Below are 16,565 nucleotides of genomic sequence, written 5' to 3' on the forward strand. Positions count from 1 at the left end.
AACTGAATTTGATCTGATTAATAGGATTTAAACCAGCTTAAAGCAGTTCTTTTACTGACTGAATAGCCATCTCCTTAGAGGATTTGTTTCTACAACCAAACGCCAAACAAGACTTTTTTTAGGTGACCAAAATGTTACTATTAACTTTCATGAACTGAAAACACACTGAAATAGTGACAGCTACGTCTATACCCCTATTCTAATCTGAGTTTCAATACGTAATGTATGTAGCCAACATAAGCAAGCATACCCTGCTTTATCGTCTATTTTACTCTAAATGGGACCATCATTTACAATAAATTATGGTTCCAAGTCTTTATGCTGTATTGAAGAAGACTTAAATATAACGATTCAGACCATAAAATCATTACATAAGTGTTTACTGTGGTAATAAATCAAGTGAGAAGTAGGGTCATTCTCTCGTACACATCAATATAATCAGACTTCTTTTTTGCAAACAGTGGAGTCGTCTCCTGCTGGCCATTAGAAAGAATGCAGGTTTAAGGCACTTGTACATTGGCTTGTTCAACTTTGACCCCACCATAATTGTACCATTAGATCTTACAGTTGACTTGTTGACTTGTGTTTTTTGTTTTGTTGAGCTTGATTGTGTCAATGTCTGCATGTTCCCAATTCTCAGTAACTACTGTGCTATTGAAATAGATGAGAGAGTGAAGGGCATCGACCCCACAGAGTCCAAGTCTCTGCTCTCCACCAGCAGCTATCTAATTACAGAAGAACTTAAGGACATCTCCTCCCTCTTCTTGACTTCAGCGGTATTTTTCCCTAAACACATGCCTTGAGTGTCGAAAGCAAAGCAGAGGCGATGAGAGAAGGTAGAAAGAGCAGAAAGGAGGGTTAGGAATGAATGCAATTTCCATTCAAGCAGGGACAGCATCTGCAATCGTGAGACACCTGTAAAAACATCATTTTTCATCCTTGAGCTGTGAGGGAATGGGAAGAGGGAAGATGGAGATGAGATGAAGACATAAATGAAGAGGTGGAATGACCAAGAAGAGGAAGTTGGTTCATTCAGTGTTTAAACTCACTTTTGATTAAGATGTTATCTGGTTCTTACCTTATAATTTGTCTATGTACATTTTCAGGCACAGACAGCTGACAATAATGGATTTAGAACAACAGCTGGCCCTTATGCAACCTCTGCATCGCTACATCAAACACACATGCTTATGTAGCCAGAAAAAGACAGACATGCGCTCAGAGAGACAGACGGATGCATCAGCGCTCCCTGGCTTTAGGGGTCAGCGTTCTGGCTTGTGACAGGCCTGCTTCCGGCCGGCATGCCTGGGGTTTTGACGTGCTGCACCTGCCTCACTCTGTGACCCAGAGGTCCAATTTTGCTCGTTCAGTTTTAGCATGGGTCTGTCTTTGAAGCTTAGAGGCGAAACCCCAAGTCCTCGCTATCTGTTTTATGTGTTCCTGAGTGAAACCACCAACTCAGCAGCAGCAGCAGCAGCAGTAACAACTGGTAGATACATTCACATCTGCTACAGTGATTTGGGACACTATCATTTTATTGTGTGACACACTATATGTATCAAACTGCAATTTAGTGCACTTAAGGGGTTACCATGATTGAAAACTGTTTCTGATGTCCAAAAGGGAATCTTTTTCAGCCATTAAGGGTCTCTGACCCCGGTAGTATAAGTGATGCCCTGGTACTTCTGCTGATGGTATATCACTGTCATCTTGGCTTTTTATTTATCTTTGCTCTTGAAAAAAACCCTGCAGACACACATTGTATGTAACTGTGCCAAGCCCACTGATTTTCACAAATAGAATTGGCGTACCCTTAGAAATATATTAATCAGTTTTGGAGCAAGGGAAGACATTTTTGATTTGTGACGAGGCAGAAAAGCCAAGAGTGTTTCCAGATTTCTAAATGATATGTGTGCATGTGCATTTACTTTTCAGGCAACATTTCTGTCTTAATACATTATCAATTTTGATAAGTAGGACTACCCCAAATTCACAGTATTTCATAGTGAAACATGTTTACGCAATTACTGTTAGTAATCAAAAATGTGCTCAAGGTATGTATCATTTTTCAGACAGTGGAATTGAATGTACTGTGGGTGGGCTGCATAGCTGACTTAGCAGAGAGTCCAGCAGGCAAAGGGGGGAGATGGGAGTACTTTCCATGAACCAACAGGTAAAGAGCAGGCTGTCAGTCTTCAGGGGACACCAGGGACATGGCTCACCTCAGCTCTGTCAGCGTGGGCGGCAGGAGTGGCAGGCCAGTTCTCATGAACTGTGTTTACACTATCTGCACCTCAGTGAACCAGGAAGCACTCTCCACGCCTGCCATACATGTATGACATTGCTCATGTTGAGCAGTTGGTACTGCTGTATGATATTAAACAACTGAGGTATGCTACAAATCTCAACTGCAGTATGCAGGTGTTGCTGCACTTTAGTAAGAGCTTATTTAAAATCCAAATCACGTAAAGTAGTAATGGAAATACTGTAAATACTGTAAAAATCCAGCATGGGAACAGCCTATGTCAACAGTATGTTGTGTTGTGCAGATAAGGAGATAATTGGATTGTTTATTCAGTAGTTCTGCCTTTTAGCCATTTTTAATGTACCCCATTCCCAATAAGCCTTAGACCACCCCAGTTCACTGAAAGGGAGCTGCAGTATTTTGTGTGCTGAAAAATGAATCCTTGTTTAAAAACACAATTTGTGAAAAAAATTCTAAATTTAGCTGTTTTAGACTTGTTTATATTTCTTCACTGACTTTGCAGGGAAGGCCTGAAACAGTTTTGTTGGGGGCAAAGTTGGCAGAAAATGATGAACTAATGTAGTAAAATACTGTTTTCAGACATTCTTTAGTGGCTTGACATACATTTCTTAAGTGGGGAACTTTTGATGCTTGACTTGCATGTTTAAAAAATCTGGCTATAGTATTTTTGAGAAAACCACTCTGGTTGTATCAAAAAAATCCCTCATAAATAATGTCCACCCCTTTTGTTAAAAACTCTCTGTAATGTGAGGCATATGTACTCCTGCCTGCTCTCCCCCTTACTTATCTGGCATACATCATAGATAAATTCAGACACCTGTGCAGAGCTGCGGCTATGTGTCCATGCGGTCTGTCACAGGAAGTAACCCTCCACAGCTAGCCCTCTGAATGATTTATGGACTGTGGGAAGGTGTTTCTCTAGGGTTGACTGGGTCAAGGCTCCTGCTACCCAACCTAAAAAAAATCAACACCTGACAAGATAAGCCTGTCTTTGTGCTCCACAACCTCACCTTCATGAATCCATAACCAGAGCACCTGCAAGAGGAAGAGGAGAGGGAGAAAATGTGTTTTGAAAGATAGATAGGAGATAGAGGCACAGCCCTGATGAGAGCACAGGTCAATGTGTGATGACCTTGATAGAGGGCCATCTCACCTCTGAATAATCAGTTTCCTTTAATTTCCTCTTTTAAGTAGTATCACACATATCTTTGTCAACTCGATTAAGCTCTTCATTTAGGCTGTATGATGTTAACACAGAGTTAAATATCAAAACATCAATTTATACATATCACCCCAAAAGGCAAACATATTTGCCAGTTTTTAAGCTCTGGGATCTCCTCCAGTATCTGCAATATATTTCTGAAGTTTTGAACAAAGTTTGGCATACCTGCATGTCTTTGTGATGACTGATTTTATACCAGCAGGACAGGGAGGTTGAAATGTTTAAAGGAAACTTCTGGTTTCATACGACATGCTGAATCTTATTCTTACAGTTTTATCCATCATTCAAATTGGTAATTTTGCAAGAAAGAAGCCCAAGAAAACAACAAATAGTAGTCCGACTCATACATGCCTTAAACAATCCAGTTAGTCCAACTTAACATGTAATAGGCTGCAATCTTTCTAATGTGAAATTAACAGATAAATCAATTGTTAAAATCTAATCATCAATATATTACAATATATAAATAACAGACTGGTGTTTATCAATAGTCACTCCACTCACTTCATCATGAGGGATAAATTGACTGTTTAACACCTGTTTCTAATCTTGCATCTGGGATAAAAAGGAGTTGTTGGGTCAAGTTGAAAGAGGGAAAGATTTGGAAACGAAAGCTGGCTAAGAATGAGCAGGTGATTGATAAATAGGCTGAGATAAAAGTGAGGTCGAAGCTGTGATTTGAAAAAAGGGATGCTGAAGGACGAGAGATAAATGAGTCAGGAAAGAGAGGATAAGGGATAGCTTGCAGGTAAAAGAGTGAGTGGAGGTCACTGAGGAAAAAGGCCAGAGGTTATCGCTCAATCACTAAGTGAACCACGATGTGTTACAGCCCATGAGATGAAATGTACTGGCAGTAACCCTGTGTTATCTACAAAACCTCTGAAGAGCAGCAGAGCACATACCATCTGTGGACAAGATATAATGTGACATCTTGTGTGCACAACTCTACACTTTCTTCTCTTTGCATCAACCTTTATTTCTTTGTCATACACATTTAGGTGGTCAGAGTACACATACATACAAAATAGTGTACTTCTGACAGGTGCTGAGAGGAACTGCTGAGAGGAAGTCCCAGTTGTTGAACATCAGCAGGGTTTTATCCCCCTTGCCCTGTTTTCATACCTAATGAGCAGGAATAAAACCATTATCTGGGCACAGTAGTACATCCTACCATCATTTTCCACCTGTGTTAGGGGTCAAATAAGTAGTAGTACGTTTTTTGTTTATGTGATTTGTATTTCTGGGATTTGAGTAAAAAATAACTGCATAAAATATCAGAGAAGTAGGGAGTATGAGGCTAGAAAAGGTATATCGTGATTGTTTACATTTTGACGTTGTCCTTAGCGTCCCAGTTAATCCACACGACTGCGGTTGTCTCACATTCTTGTTGCATCATGGTTCTGTCCACTGGAAGCGTTTGAGAAACTAAATGTTTTTACAAAGACTACCTAATATTATTACTAGATGTTTACAATTATACTGAATTATTGTTTTTAACTAATTTTATGATTGGTGTTGTATCAGATATTTTGCTGCTGTACTTATTTTAATTCCTATAGACAGCACACTGTCTTATCTTCATCTTTGTTATGAGTTTCTTATATAGTGTATATTAACAGAAGGAAAATCAATCAACACTAGTGTTGCTATTAATGTATTTAAAATGTTAGTTTTATGTTTGTTATCAATAAAAATGGGTCAGGAATGTATACATACATTCACATTCAGTGAAATTCATGCTTCTAATTTCAGCAAAAATAGACCAAGGGCCGGCTTCGCCAAATTTCTCCAAACCTGCAATATGAGATAGCTTCCTCTTATGCTTATTTTGACATGTTTACCAAAAGAAACAATATACTTTAAATCAATATATGAATCAAGCATTAGCATGCAAGAAAACTGTAGGAGTATTTATCTGAAATTTGTAAGTAAAAACACTGTGTTGAATGGGACGCTGGCGCCATGTGTGTTTAAGTGGTGCTTGCAAATTGCTTTTGTGAAACAGGTCTCAGGCGTATAAAGATTGTAGAGTAGAGGAGCCACTCTGTTTACCCATCCTGTGGACATTTATACACTGACTAGAATAGCAGCAGATGGTCTCTGGCAGCAGTGATGGACCTGGAGCCATGTTTGATGGACATTGGGGGTGAGCTGCTTTGCAGGGAGTTGGTGGCTTGTGTACAGTTCTTCCTTCTCGTGGTTGTGCGTTTGGTGTGAAACCAAACCCCAACTCTCCCTCCCTCCACAGACATGGGGCTTCAGTTACCTCTGCGGTGAACTGGTCCATCTGGTGGTGGCTGAGAGGGCAGGGTCCTCTTCTCTAACACACAGGAATGTGGTGGCCAAAGAAGCTGTTGAGTTAGTTTGACCTCTCCATTAAAGAATGACCTGCGGCTGAGTGTGTAGACCTTTGTGGCTTTATCTCTTTTCCTTAATTTGCCATTTCTGTCTCTCCTTCTGTCTTTCTGTCTCTGTGTGATATCTGGGATCAAAAACATGTGTGGACTCCTCATGGGGGATAGTGTGAAGTGACACCATGGTTCACTGACAGTTAGGATGTGCAGTGGAGAGAGGACCTCTACTCCTACATTTCAACCTCTCAGCTGGATTGATATTAAAAGTTGGAACTACTTCCTCAGCTACAGTATCACATACACACATCTGCTTTGATCTGCACTCTCAGTGGGTCTTTCAGCTTTCTTTCTTTCCTCCTAAACACGGCGATAAGTTCACTGGCCTGTGAAAATACTTGCAAATGTCACAAAAAGGAGGAAACAGAAAAAAGTCGCATGTACTGTTTGCTCGGTTTATTAGAGGTATATTGTCAAACATTTTACAAGATGTTGCTTAAATGTTTTCACTCAGACAGAAAAAAAGACACTGAAAAACAATTACTAAGCTCAGCAGAGAACATTTTTAAAGCCCCTGTTTGAAAGGCACTAAAGTCCCAGTCCTTTTTTAAATTCTTGACACATGCAGACACAACTAGCAAAGACACCTGTTGTTACACAATTCAGTAGCTACAATACATATTGCTTTCAACTGACTGGTTAGTTGAGCTTGTGAAGGCGACAATACTTATGTCTGCTATCATTTGTTGTACACCAACATTTCTGCAATGGTTAAGTGGGCAGCTGAAGTAACACATACGGTTAATTCAATACACTTAACATTTGTACAGATGTAAAGCTATAACTTACGCAATGTGGGAGGCAGGCTTTCAGTTTGCTCTATGTCCTGTTGAGTGCAGCTATCTTAAATATTTTCAAGATTAAATATGCCATATTGTTGCTATTTAAATACATAATGTGTCTTTTAAGTTAGAATCGCGATTCAGTGGAATTACGTATAATCACAAGACAACCATCACTTGGATTTTCTTCATGTCTGCAAAAGAAATGTACAAAAAAGTCTCTTTTTTTAAATAATAATGATAGTAGTACATTCAAACAATAGCATAATAAGTCCTCAGCATTATTGTTGTGGTTTTAAATAGCTTGTGATGTAAGGGTGCTTGTCAGGGACAGTCTGGCACTATATCCATTCATAAAAACAGATGCACCCCACCTCTTGCTTCAAATACTGCATAAACAACACCGTCACACAAAGTTTAGATGCCATTCTGGTGCCATCGTCGTATTGCTAATGCTGTTAATCGTCAGTGAGTTCCTTGGAGAGGTGCTGCAGAGTTTAAACATCATGACTCTGAACCTTGTCCATTCCTGCTGCCCTCCACAACAGCTAAACACATGCACGCCTGTCAGACAAATGTATGAGACTGAGATGAGTGGCAAACATTTGGATACAGAATCACACACAGAGACATACAGACACCTTCTGATGTAAAAGCGCTGGTTTCTCATTTGAGAACAAGTGGAACTTGAAGGCTGCTGATTATGTCTGCTGTGTTTCTTGCACTCTGATATTGATGATTTAGCTGTTATATTCACTCCCTTATCTACCTCCTCCACTCATTTGTCTTATTCTGCTACATTTGTCTCTATCAGTCTGTTTGCAGTTTTGCTGGCTTCTTTCCGCTATCCACCTTTCGTGCGACTGTCTTTCTCCTGTTTCCTTGATGCTTCCTTGTCTGTGTCTGACTTTCTCTGGGCCCGAGTCCTCGACCCCACTACCGGCAACCACAGCCCTCCACCGCCATGTCCTGGTAATTCTTCAGTACCACTCGGTCTTGAGGGTCCAGGTAGAGCAGGGCGATGGGGCTGAGGGATGTGGGGACACAGCAGGCCCGCGGCACTGCTCCATTCACAGAGTTTACCAGAGTTTGCACCATGGCATGGCTGGAGGAGTTCATGTGGTCGGCCAGAGGAAAGCGACACTCTCCCAGGCAGAAGTAGGCATCGTAGCCACTGGGTGCAATGATCCACTTGTGCCAGCCCACATCGTTGAAATCTACGTATAGAGGATGACGGCGGCATCTGTTACGGGAAAGGCGTTTCAGTTTTGCAGCACGACCACCATTTCTTTTAACCCTTCCACTTTCACTCCAGCCGACCCCTCTTTTATCGCCTCCCCAGCCTGGTACTGCATACCCCGTCTTTTTGGCTCTCCCCCAGACTTGGTCTCTATTGCGGCCCTTACTGCTGCTCCTGGTCCTATCTTTGGTCCCTTTTCTTCCTCTCATCCTCTGGCCACCACTTTGGTTCCTCCTGCCATGTTTGACTAAAGGCTCTCCACGCCCGTCATGACTATAAGTCACCAAGAGAGGTCTCTCCTGGGCCCAGCTGTGCTCGTCCTGCCCCACAGACCTGCACACTCTCAGGTGTCCGTCTTTGTGTTTCTCCACCTCCTTGTCTGCAGCAGGGAGGAAGCTCTGGTCATGGAGAGAGGTGGTGCTGTTCTCTGGTCTGACCTCCAAGAGGAAGCCCAGGCTGCCACTCCCAGTAAGGGCCTTATGGAGGAGCTCTGAACTTAGGCTAAAAGCTTCCCAAAAGCCACTTGCTTTATGACTGTGGAGGCCTGTGTTGAGTAACCTTGTCTCTAGCAGAGCAGGTTCAGGGTCCTCATGGTGCTCAGAGAGGTACAGGTTTAGTCTGTGGGGCCCAGGGCCCAGCGAGGCTCTGTCACTGCGGAGGAGCCGAAGCTCAGCAGAGAGCACCTTCTCATCCTGTGGGATGGAGGAGATATTGAACGAGATGTGCACTCTCTTACGATCATCTGCTGGAAGACTGTTTCCAAGGGGGTCTGAGAGAAAGAGGAAGACAAACGAGAGAGAATTGAGACTTTAGTTTGATGCATCCATCTTACACTCAAAGACAAGACACAGTGGCTACATTAGTCCAATTCGTCATTTGTCACATCTTTCTTGAATCATTTCAAGTTGCTAAACTGTCGACCTATACTAATCAATAACATTAGATACAAGGGTAGAAAGCTACACGGGTAGTTCATGTTAACACTGTTCCAACTTTTACCTCATGGCAGAAAATATAAAGTTCCTAAATATAGTTTGAACAACTTCAGACATTAATTTGCTCTTAAATGTGTTGGCATTCTAAAAGTGGTAAAAATACAGTTTTTGCAACATCCATAACCAGTATGGTTGCATGTAGTATTAAATTAGGTATTAGTATTAGCTTCTTTTTTTAAAGTTTTAGTACCCTCTTACTACGTTGTGAATTGTATTTTGAATTCATTGTATCAAAACAAGTGCCACAAAAGCTGCTGATTTACTGCATGTCAATTTGTGTTGATAATGTGAATTGCAAACTTATTAGAGAATTTAAACCACTGAAGTACAATATCAACTACATTATTAGCTAGGTTTATGGTGCAGGTCTTGAAAATATTTTTTGTTGTAACATCTAATTAATCTAAGTCTGTGTAGTGCTCACCTGATGCATGTCACCAAGGGCCCAAAAAGCTAATCTTTGACCCGAGGCCCACTAACAACAATGATCAGAACTGCAGTGTCAAGTACTCTTCTGTTTAACTATTCTGTGTCAGTTATATCTAATACAATAATAAGGTAAGCTCTCAAGGAAGCCCTCATACATGTTTTGAAATAAGACTAAGTTATTATTGTGACAACCCACCTTATCTAAGAGTTCACAGATGGATTTTATTTAGTGTTTTTACATTATTATATAACGAGTCACATCTGCTACTGTCATAAACTGGAGCTTTGTACATCAACAATGCCTGATAAAAGACTTTAGCAGAGGGTTCCTTGAAACAGATGGAGTCCAAAGGCCTTACTCTAACAATTACAATTCAAAATGTTTATAGAAAGGTTCACAGCATCACTTTATGTTGTGCCAGTAATCTTACCAGTATGATGAAAGCTGCGTACTGTGTTGGCCTCCTGGATGTGGTGGCTGGGGAAGCTAAAGGAAGGGTCCTCCAGTAGATGGAACTGCTGCTGGTGGAAGCGGTAAAGATCCAGAAGGTAGCGGGGGACTGGCACTCCATGCCGAGGGTCGGGCTGCGACTGCAGGCCCAGCCGGTTTAGGAGGAGACTCTGGATGGTCTGAGCCAGGTTGGGCTCCAGAGGGGATCCGGCTGGTCGGGGCAACAAAGTGGAAGGTGTGGGGGATACCCTGTCATGGTCGATCTCGCTGGTGTCTCCACCCTGGCGACCAGACGAGGCTTGAGGTAGCAGCAGGACCATGAGGAGCAGTAGGTTAGCAGGGAACATGGTGGACCTGGAGGGAGAAAGAGAGGAGAGGGCAAAATGTGGTGGAGAGAAGAAGAGGGGAAATAGTAAATACATGTGAAGGCAGGTTGTACAGCAATTTCTCTGTCTTCTTTAATTTATGCCCTTTCAATTTACATATTTGTGCACAATACATGTTTCATCCATGAGCAATGTAAATCACACAACATAATGTCACAATATGTAGTACTGGTTGAGAAATCTGCAAAAAAGATAGCTCCTATGAGATGCTGCTGGACTCTGTATATCATGCTGTCCTCTCCTTCCTGGTCACAGTAGTTTCTCATTAGTCTTCAGCCAGTCCCACATATCCATATGAAGTTTGTTTTCTAGTTACTTGTGTCTGTACAAACAGCACTACTTTGTTTTTCTGTTAATTTATGGAGAGCCTCTTAACTCCAAAGCTCATATATCTCCTTGGACACCTTGGCAGGATTAATTAAACCCCCTCTATCTGTTATTTAATCATGCTACATGTTTGCCTGCGAAAGAGATCACAGTTCTGTGTATGAAAGACATCTTGCATCAATCAAAGGTTGTGGACTCTGGTGACGAGTAATGGAGTTGTAGAGGCTTGTCAAAATGACAGATAACTAGTTTTACTTTGCTTCTCACGTTCCTTTTCAACTCACTGGAGAGTACGTGTACTAAATCGTTCAGGAACTGTCTATAACTGTGTGTGTGTGTGTGTGTGTGTGTGTGTGTGTGTGTGTGTGTGAGAGAGAGAGAGAGAGTGAGTGAGTGAGTAAAGAAGCCATAAATCTTTTCATTTAATGCATAATTAGCTTTTTTAGAGTGTTAGGTGCCAAATCACACTTTTGGGTGTTCCTCAAGTGACCGTAACATAAAATATGGGCGCGCTTTAATGCTTTTTACATTGTAATCCTTCAAAAAACCCTCAGAAAACATTAATAACTCAGATTTAGTTGTTGTCTGATGTTAACCCATGTGTTGAAACATGTGTCAGTTTAGTCTCATATCAGGTTCTGTGGTGGGACAAACCTTTCATTTACATTTGGATCAACTATGTTCAACAGTCTTACTTTGCAGAGATTATTGCACATTGACTTTGGACTTTTGCAGGTCAGGAGGATAATTGCACTCTTGTTGAAGAATATGGACATAGTACGTTTGGTATGAATGTGGACAAAGGAACTGGTAGCTTTGTGTTGCTTTGGAGAGATTTATGCTCTCTTTTGGAGGTTGGGGTCTAAACATAAACATATATTCATGTTAGTATACTGAAAAGTAATATGAAATGGTTACTTCACTGATTTTTACACACAAAGTTTACTTGTCATGGAGAGTATTACTCTGTGAAAACAGTTGTCTTCTGTGGCTCAGGAGGGAGTTTCCAAAGTTTGAAATTGGGACATAGAGCCTTTTGTTGCCTCTGTTGCTTTTGACCATGCTTTTTAAACATGACTTGTGGAAATTGCCTTACTTTATGGGTGTGCAATACTAAATCACCAGAGTAGCTTTTAAAACCCTGATTTAAAGCCTGTGAACATGTACAAAGACGTCTGCACAAGCAATACAATACCTTGTTTACTGAGTCAAAAGTTGCAGAGAAAGATAAAAATGCAAAATAAAGAGGCACGTTTTATGGCTGATCTGGTTTTATTTGTGTTTCATGTGGAGCAACAGATCAAATATGGGTTTGATAATGATCTGTTATGTGTTGAGTCAAATTAGAGGTTACCTGTTCATGCTGTGCTAATGTCATTGCCCAAAAATCTATTTTGTTTCCTCCTCCAGGTTTGCTTTGACATTAATTGGTGGTTTATTAAGGATCTCTCATCACAATAGACATCTCTTTTTTTTCTAACCTAAAGTAACATCAGCGCCATTCAGTCAACATGAATGCTCAAATTCTCTTTTTATGGTTTAGGATAGAACGTTTTAGAAATTGTTCTTGCCTGCAAAGTAAAATAAAGTAACCCCACAGAAGTACTCTTTTAGCAAAACTTGACAGTGCTTCAGCTTCAGACTCAAAACAAGTGTTCAGTCTATATCCCCCTCCATGACTCTGCTCGGTGCGGGAACATGACCACAGACAGGGGTCACACAATTACTCCTACGACCTGGCTAACACCCTGCTCCTCTGTAGTGCAGGTGTTAATAACTGAGCCAGTAATTAGACACCAGCAAGTTAACAACTCTCTTGACCTGCAGAGGTTGAGGTGAGGTGTAAAAAGGTCAGAGGAGAAAAAGGAATAAAACCAGTTGACAAGAGAGTAGAGAATCTAGACTGAACTCCAAAAATCATGTATCAATGTTTAGTGCTTGGTTAACGTCTAAGATCTAAAAATTATTTTTAAACGCAGAGTAGTTTTCACTTATCTCTTTCCTTGTCCTTCTTTTCCTTATCTCTTTATCTCATCTCTCTAAGGGACAGAGAATCGATTAGACCTTCTACAGCGAGATAACAGAAGTGTTTATGGTTCTGCAGACACATAACACCACTGTAATGACTGCTAATCTTACCACACTGTCAGAAAAGGGGTTAAAAGGAGGGCACAGGTGTGAAGATGTGTGTGTGTTTATATGCTTTTATGCATGTGTATGTGTGTTGTCCATGTGGATTGTGGTTCAAAGGGCATGCCTGGGAAAATAAGCCATTTCTAAGCGTGGGATTGTTGCTAGCTATCCATTAAACTCTTGCAACCCCACCCAGTGCTGTTTCACCTGAGGCAACGAAGCAGAGGACAATTACAGATTAGACACTCTGGTGGACAGCCTCTCCCATGTACTGTGGAGGCTTGTAAAGCAGATTAAGGACAACAACACCATCTCTCTCCTGTACTTTCCTCACCTACAAAAGTCACCTGGGTTAGTCTGTTGGTTCAAAGGTTCAGTCGTCACACAACAGGGTGTGTCATCATGGCTTGCGTGAAGCAGAGAGACACACAAAAAGAGAGGAAAAAACGCTGTGAGTGGAGGCCAGTGTGCCCTACATCACTTTGGCATACATTCAGTCTCTCTTTTCTCCCTGGATGTCTGTGTTATGACTGGCTCCATCTAATTTAAACCAGGCAAAGAGGATCTGAGCCTAATTTAGCATCTTTATGTGTCAAGTGCATCAGGGTGCCACCCACCCTTGTGTCGACTTGTGTTAGCCAGAAAAACTGACATTGTTATGATTAGTTTCTCCTTTTATCCCTGATTATGACTGTGATCTTTTTCTTTTTTTTTTCTCTTTGGCATGAACCTGTCCTAATCAAAAGTTGTTGGGGGATGACGAAGGATATGATGAATCGGTGAGGGATAAGGTGAGATTAGGGTTTGGAATTCATCAGCAGTGTTTATGCATCTTCCCCATGCAGCGTAGCCCATAAGACTTATTAGATGTGACCTGACCTCCTCAGCAGACAGTAGTGTGACCCTGGCGTGCGGCAGACGAGCATTGTCGCCGGCTAGCCTCGTGTCTCTCTGAACTCTTTGATTAAAACCTCTGACCACCAACGTCCGTTTCTAACTCCTGCTTTTGTTGTGTGTCTTACTCTGTCCCTCTTTTTATCTGTTTATTTCAAACCCTGCTGCCTTTCCCCTTCCTCCTTCCTCTTTGCGTTCCTTGAACTTTGTCCTTTTGCTTTGTCCTCTTTGTTGCTAAACAGTATGTTACAGTTTTTCTCTTTTGTCCGTATCATTTTCTTCTATTTTATTCCAACCTCTGATTTACCTTCTGTACAATGTTTTTCTTTTCAGTCTCTTGTTCTTGTTAAAAATATCTATTTTTGTGCCTCTTTGAATCACGTTTTCATTTCCTATCTCCCTCTCTCATTTTCCTTCTCTCCCATTAATGTTGGTCTTTTTTTCCTAGGCCTTAAATGAATAGTGTTTTTGCGGAAGAGTGCAGCGGACTGAGGGCCGGAGTGTCACCGCAGCCGGCTGATTTATCCACCGCCGCTGTCTTCATGTTACGCCTGGTCCCTCAACTTTCCCTTCCTGTTGTTCTTCCCGTGTTTCTTTTCCCAAATTCCTCCTCTCACTCTCCCTGATTTCTCTCCCCTCGCTTCCAGCTCTCTTTTTTCTTTGCTGCCGTCTCATTCTTTCAGAACATGATACGTGCAGCGCACATGCCACAGGGTTCATTTTCTAGCTCTGAGCTTACTCAAATGCTCGAAAATATGTCATGTCAGACAGCCTCGTGAGCCCAAATGTGATGTACAGTGCACACACCTGAGAACACTTCTGAGGATACATCTGTATCCACTACCTCTCTTTTTCCACTACGGCCTTTACACTCATATAAAACAAGCATGCATGCCATAGACTGTATAATTGACTGTGAGCTTATAACTGCACAATATTCCCCAAACTTAACCAGTCATTAATGCATTACTTTGAGATGTGGAGTTGATATTTAATGGAGGCGGAGTGAAAAAATGTCAAAAACTGTTGCGAGTGGAGTCATAGTTCTGCTTTCTGAGGCGTAACAGATGAAATCATTAGAACAATATTCCAGGTAGGCTGCTGTGTGGTTTTATTGGACTCTATTAGAACAGTGCTCTAATTCATCCCAGCTGGTCCGATTAGCTGGCTAATGACCCAGACGTCAAACGTGTGTTTCCGTTATACACACACATATGCATGTATGCTAAGAAAGGTACATGACTTAAACACATGCTAACTGCCGGACCGAGTGAGTGCTGATGCATACGCCAAGATGTATAACAGTGGAGGAACTATGTTGTAAATATATTGAAGCAGTTGGAAAAAGATTTAGACTCATGCAACCTGCTATCTACACACAATGTTTTGGCTTTGGACGTCAGAAGTATTTTCAACTTGTCTCTTTCATTTTCTCATTCACACTCTTTTTTTCTCCCCACTGCTGTCACTGAGAATGCCTCAGTCTGGGATGCCAGGAGGTCTCGGTGTCACAAGTGCATTGTGGTTAACAGGAGGCCCCGCTGAGGCAAAACACTGCAAAAGCATCAGTGGAAATACTGACATATCTAACCCGTGACTACTGAACACTGAGACTGCTCACGTCGTGTGTCTGACAGCTAAACCGATGTGAAACACAGAGCAAAAACACACCTCTGCTTTTCACATTAAAGCTACTGAGCATTACCACTGAGGGCCAATTCATACTGTGTATGTTGCAGCCGTGGTGAGTTACGTTATGCTCTTTGAACTCATAATGGGCATATTATTCTTGGACAAGTTGCTTACCGGACAAGATTTTGATTGAGCAACGCGGTGTGCCAGCGCTGTATGCATGAGCATGAGTGTGTGTGTGTGTGTGTGTTTTCCCCAGAGTGACTAATGGTTTCAGCAGTGCAGTTCCTGTGGCCTGTGGCTTGACAGACCCACTTATGTGTGCGTCTGAGTGCGTGAGAGGGATGTGGTACTCACGTCCAGGTGTGGTGGGATGTATGCAGAGTCCATGGTTTATCCTTGAGCTCCAGTGTTACGATCCCTCGGCTCTCGCTCCCGCTCCTTTGGACAGAATGGACAAAGTGGACTATTTTTTCTCTGTAAAGGTCCTCGCTTTCTGTTTTACCTCTTTCAGGACAGCCAGTGCCTGTTTCTCCTATGTCTCCTATATAAATGCAGTGCAGGTAATGCTGCTCTCTCCATGTTTTTGCCCTGCTGTGTGTTCTCCCCTTTATGCTCCCTCACTCAGCTTCTCATCCTGTTGTCAGTGTCAGATAAGCAAACTCTTAAAAACATCCACCGGCTTCCCCCTTTGCCTGCCTGACCTCTGCTCGTAGGCAACTCCCTTTCTCTGTCGCCTGCACTTCCACCTCTGGTTGTTTGAAACACACTTGTACCGCTGGTGCCGCCGTGCATGGAAGCTGCAGGAGGAAAATGAGTAGTATCTGTCTGTCAGTCAGTCTGTCTGTCCGGCAACAACTCCCTCTTGTTCCTAAACCTCCTTACTATGTCTCTCTCCCTCCCTCTCCACTCTGTTACTCCCTTTTGTATCTCCTCCCCTTTTCCTCTCTCTCTCTCTTTCTCGCTCTCTCTCCCACACACACATCCACACACACTCTTTTTTTCCCCTTCTTTTTGTCTGTGCTATACTAAGTGTCCAGCTGGTAAACTCAGTTCAACTCTAATTGACTTTCCTGGCCACTCAGATCCCCCCAAATAGTGATGTCACTAAGACCGGCCCCAGTACATTTACAAGCTGTTATCTCTCTCTCTCTCTCTCTCTCTCTCTCTCTCTCTCTCTCTCTCTCTCTCTCTCTCTCTCTCTCTCTCTCTCTCTCTCTCTCTCTCTCTCTCTCTCTCTCTCTCTCTCTCTCTCTCTTTCTTTCTCTCTCTCTCTCTCTTTCTCTCTCTCACACACACACACAGACACACACACACACACACACACGCACATGCATGCACACATACACGCACAAACAATTAGACATTCACATGAACACGCAATCACACCTCACACA

At 42.1% G+C, this 16,565-nt stretch overlaps 1 protein-coding gene across 1 annotated transcript; it reads right to left on the reverse strand.

The window, feature by feature from the left end:
* Nucleotides 1-7,143: 7,143 nt before the first annotated feature.
* Nucleotides 7,144-16,003, reverse strand: bmp16 (bone morphogenetic protein 16). The gene is made up of 3 exons (XM_053321301.1): nucleotides 15,526-16,003; nucleotides 9,777-10,150; nucleotides 7,144-8,690 (listed from the first exon to the last, which is right to left on the reverse strand). Exons 2-3 carry the CDS (start codon nucleotides 10,141-10,143, stop codon nucleotides 7,618-7,620), a joined length of 1,440 nt encoding a protein of 479 aa, XP_053177276.1. The 5' UTR covers nucleotides 10,144-10,150; nucleotides 15,526-16,003; the 3' UTR covers nucleotides 7,144-7,617.
* Nucleotides 16,004-16,565: the final 562 nt, after the last annotated feature.

This window comes from Scomber japonicus, chromosome 6 (assembly GCF_027409825.1).
Source record: "Scomber japonicus isolate fScoJap1 chromosome 6, fScoJap1.pri, whole genome shotgun sequence".
NCBI classification, from domain to species: domain Eukaryota; kingdom Metazoa; phylum Chordata; class Actinopteri; order Scombriformes; family Scombridae; genus Scomber; species Scomber japonicus.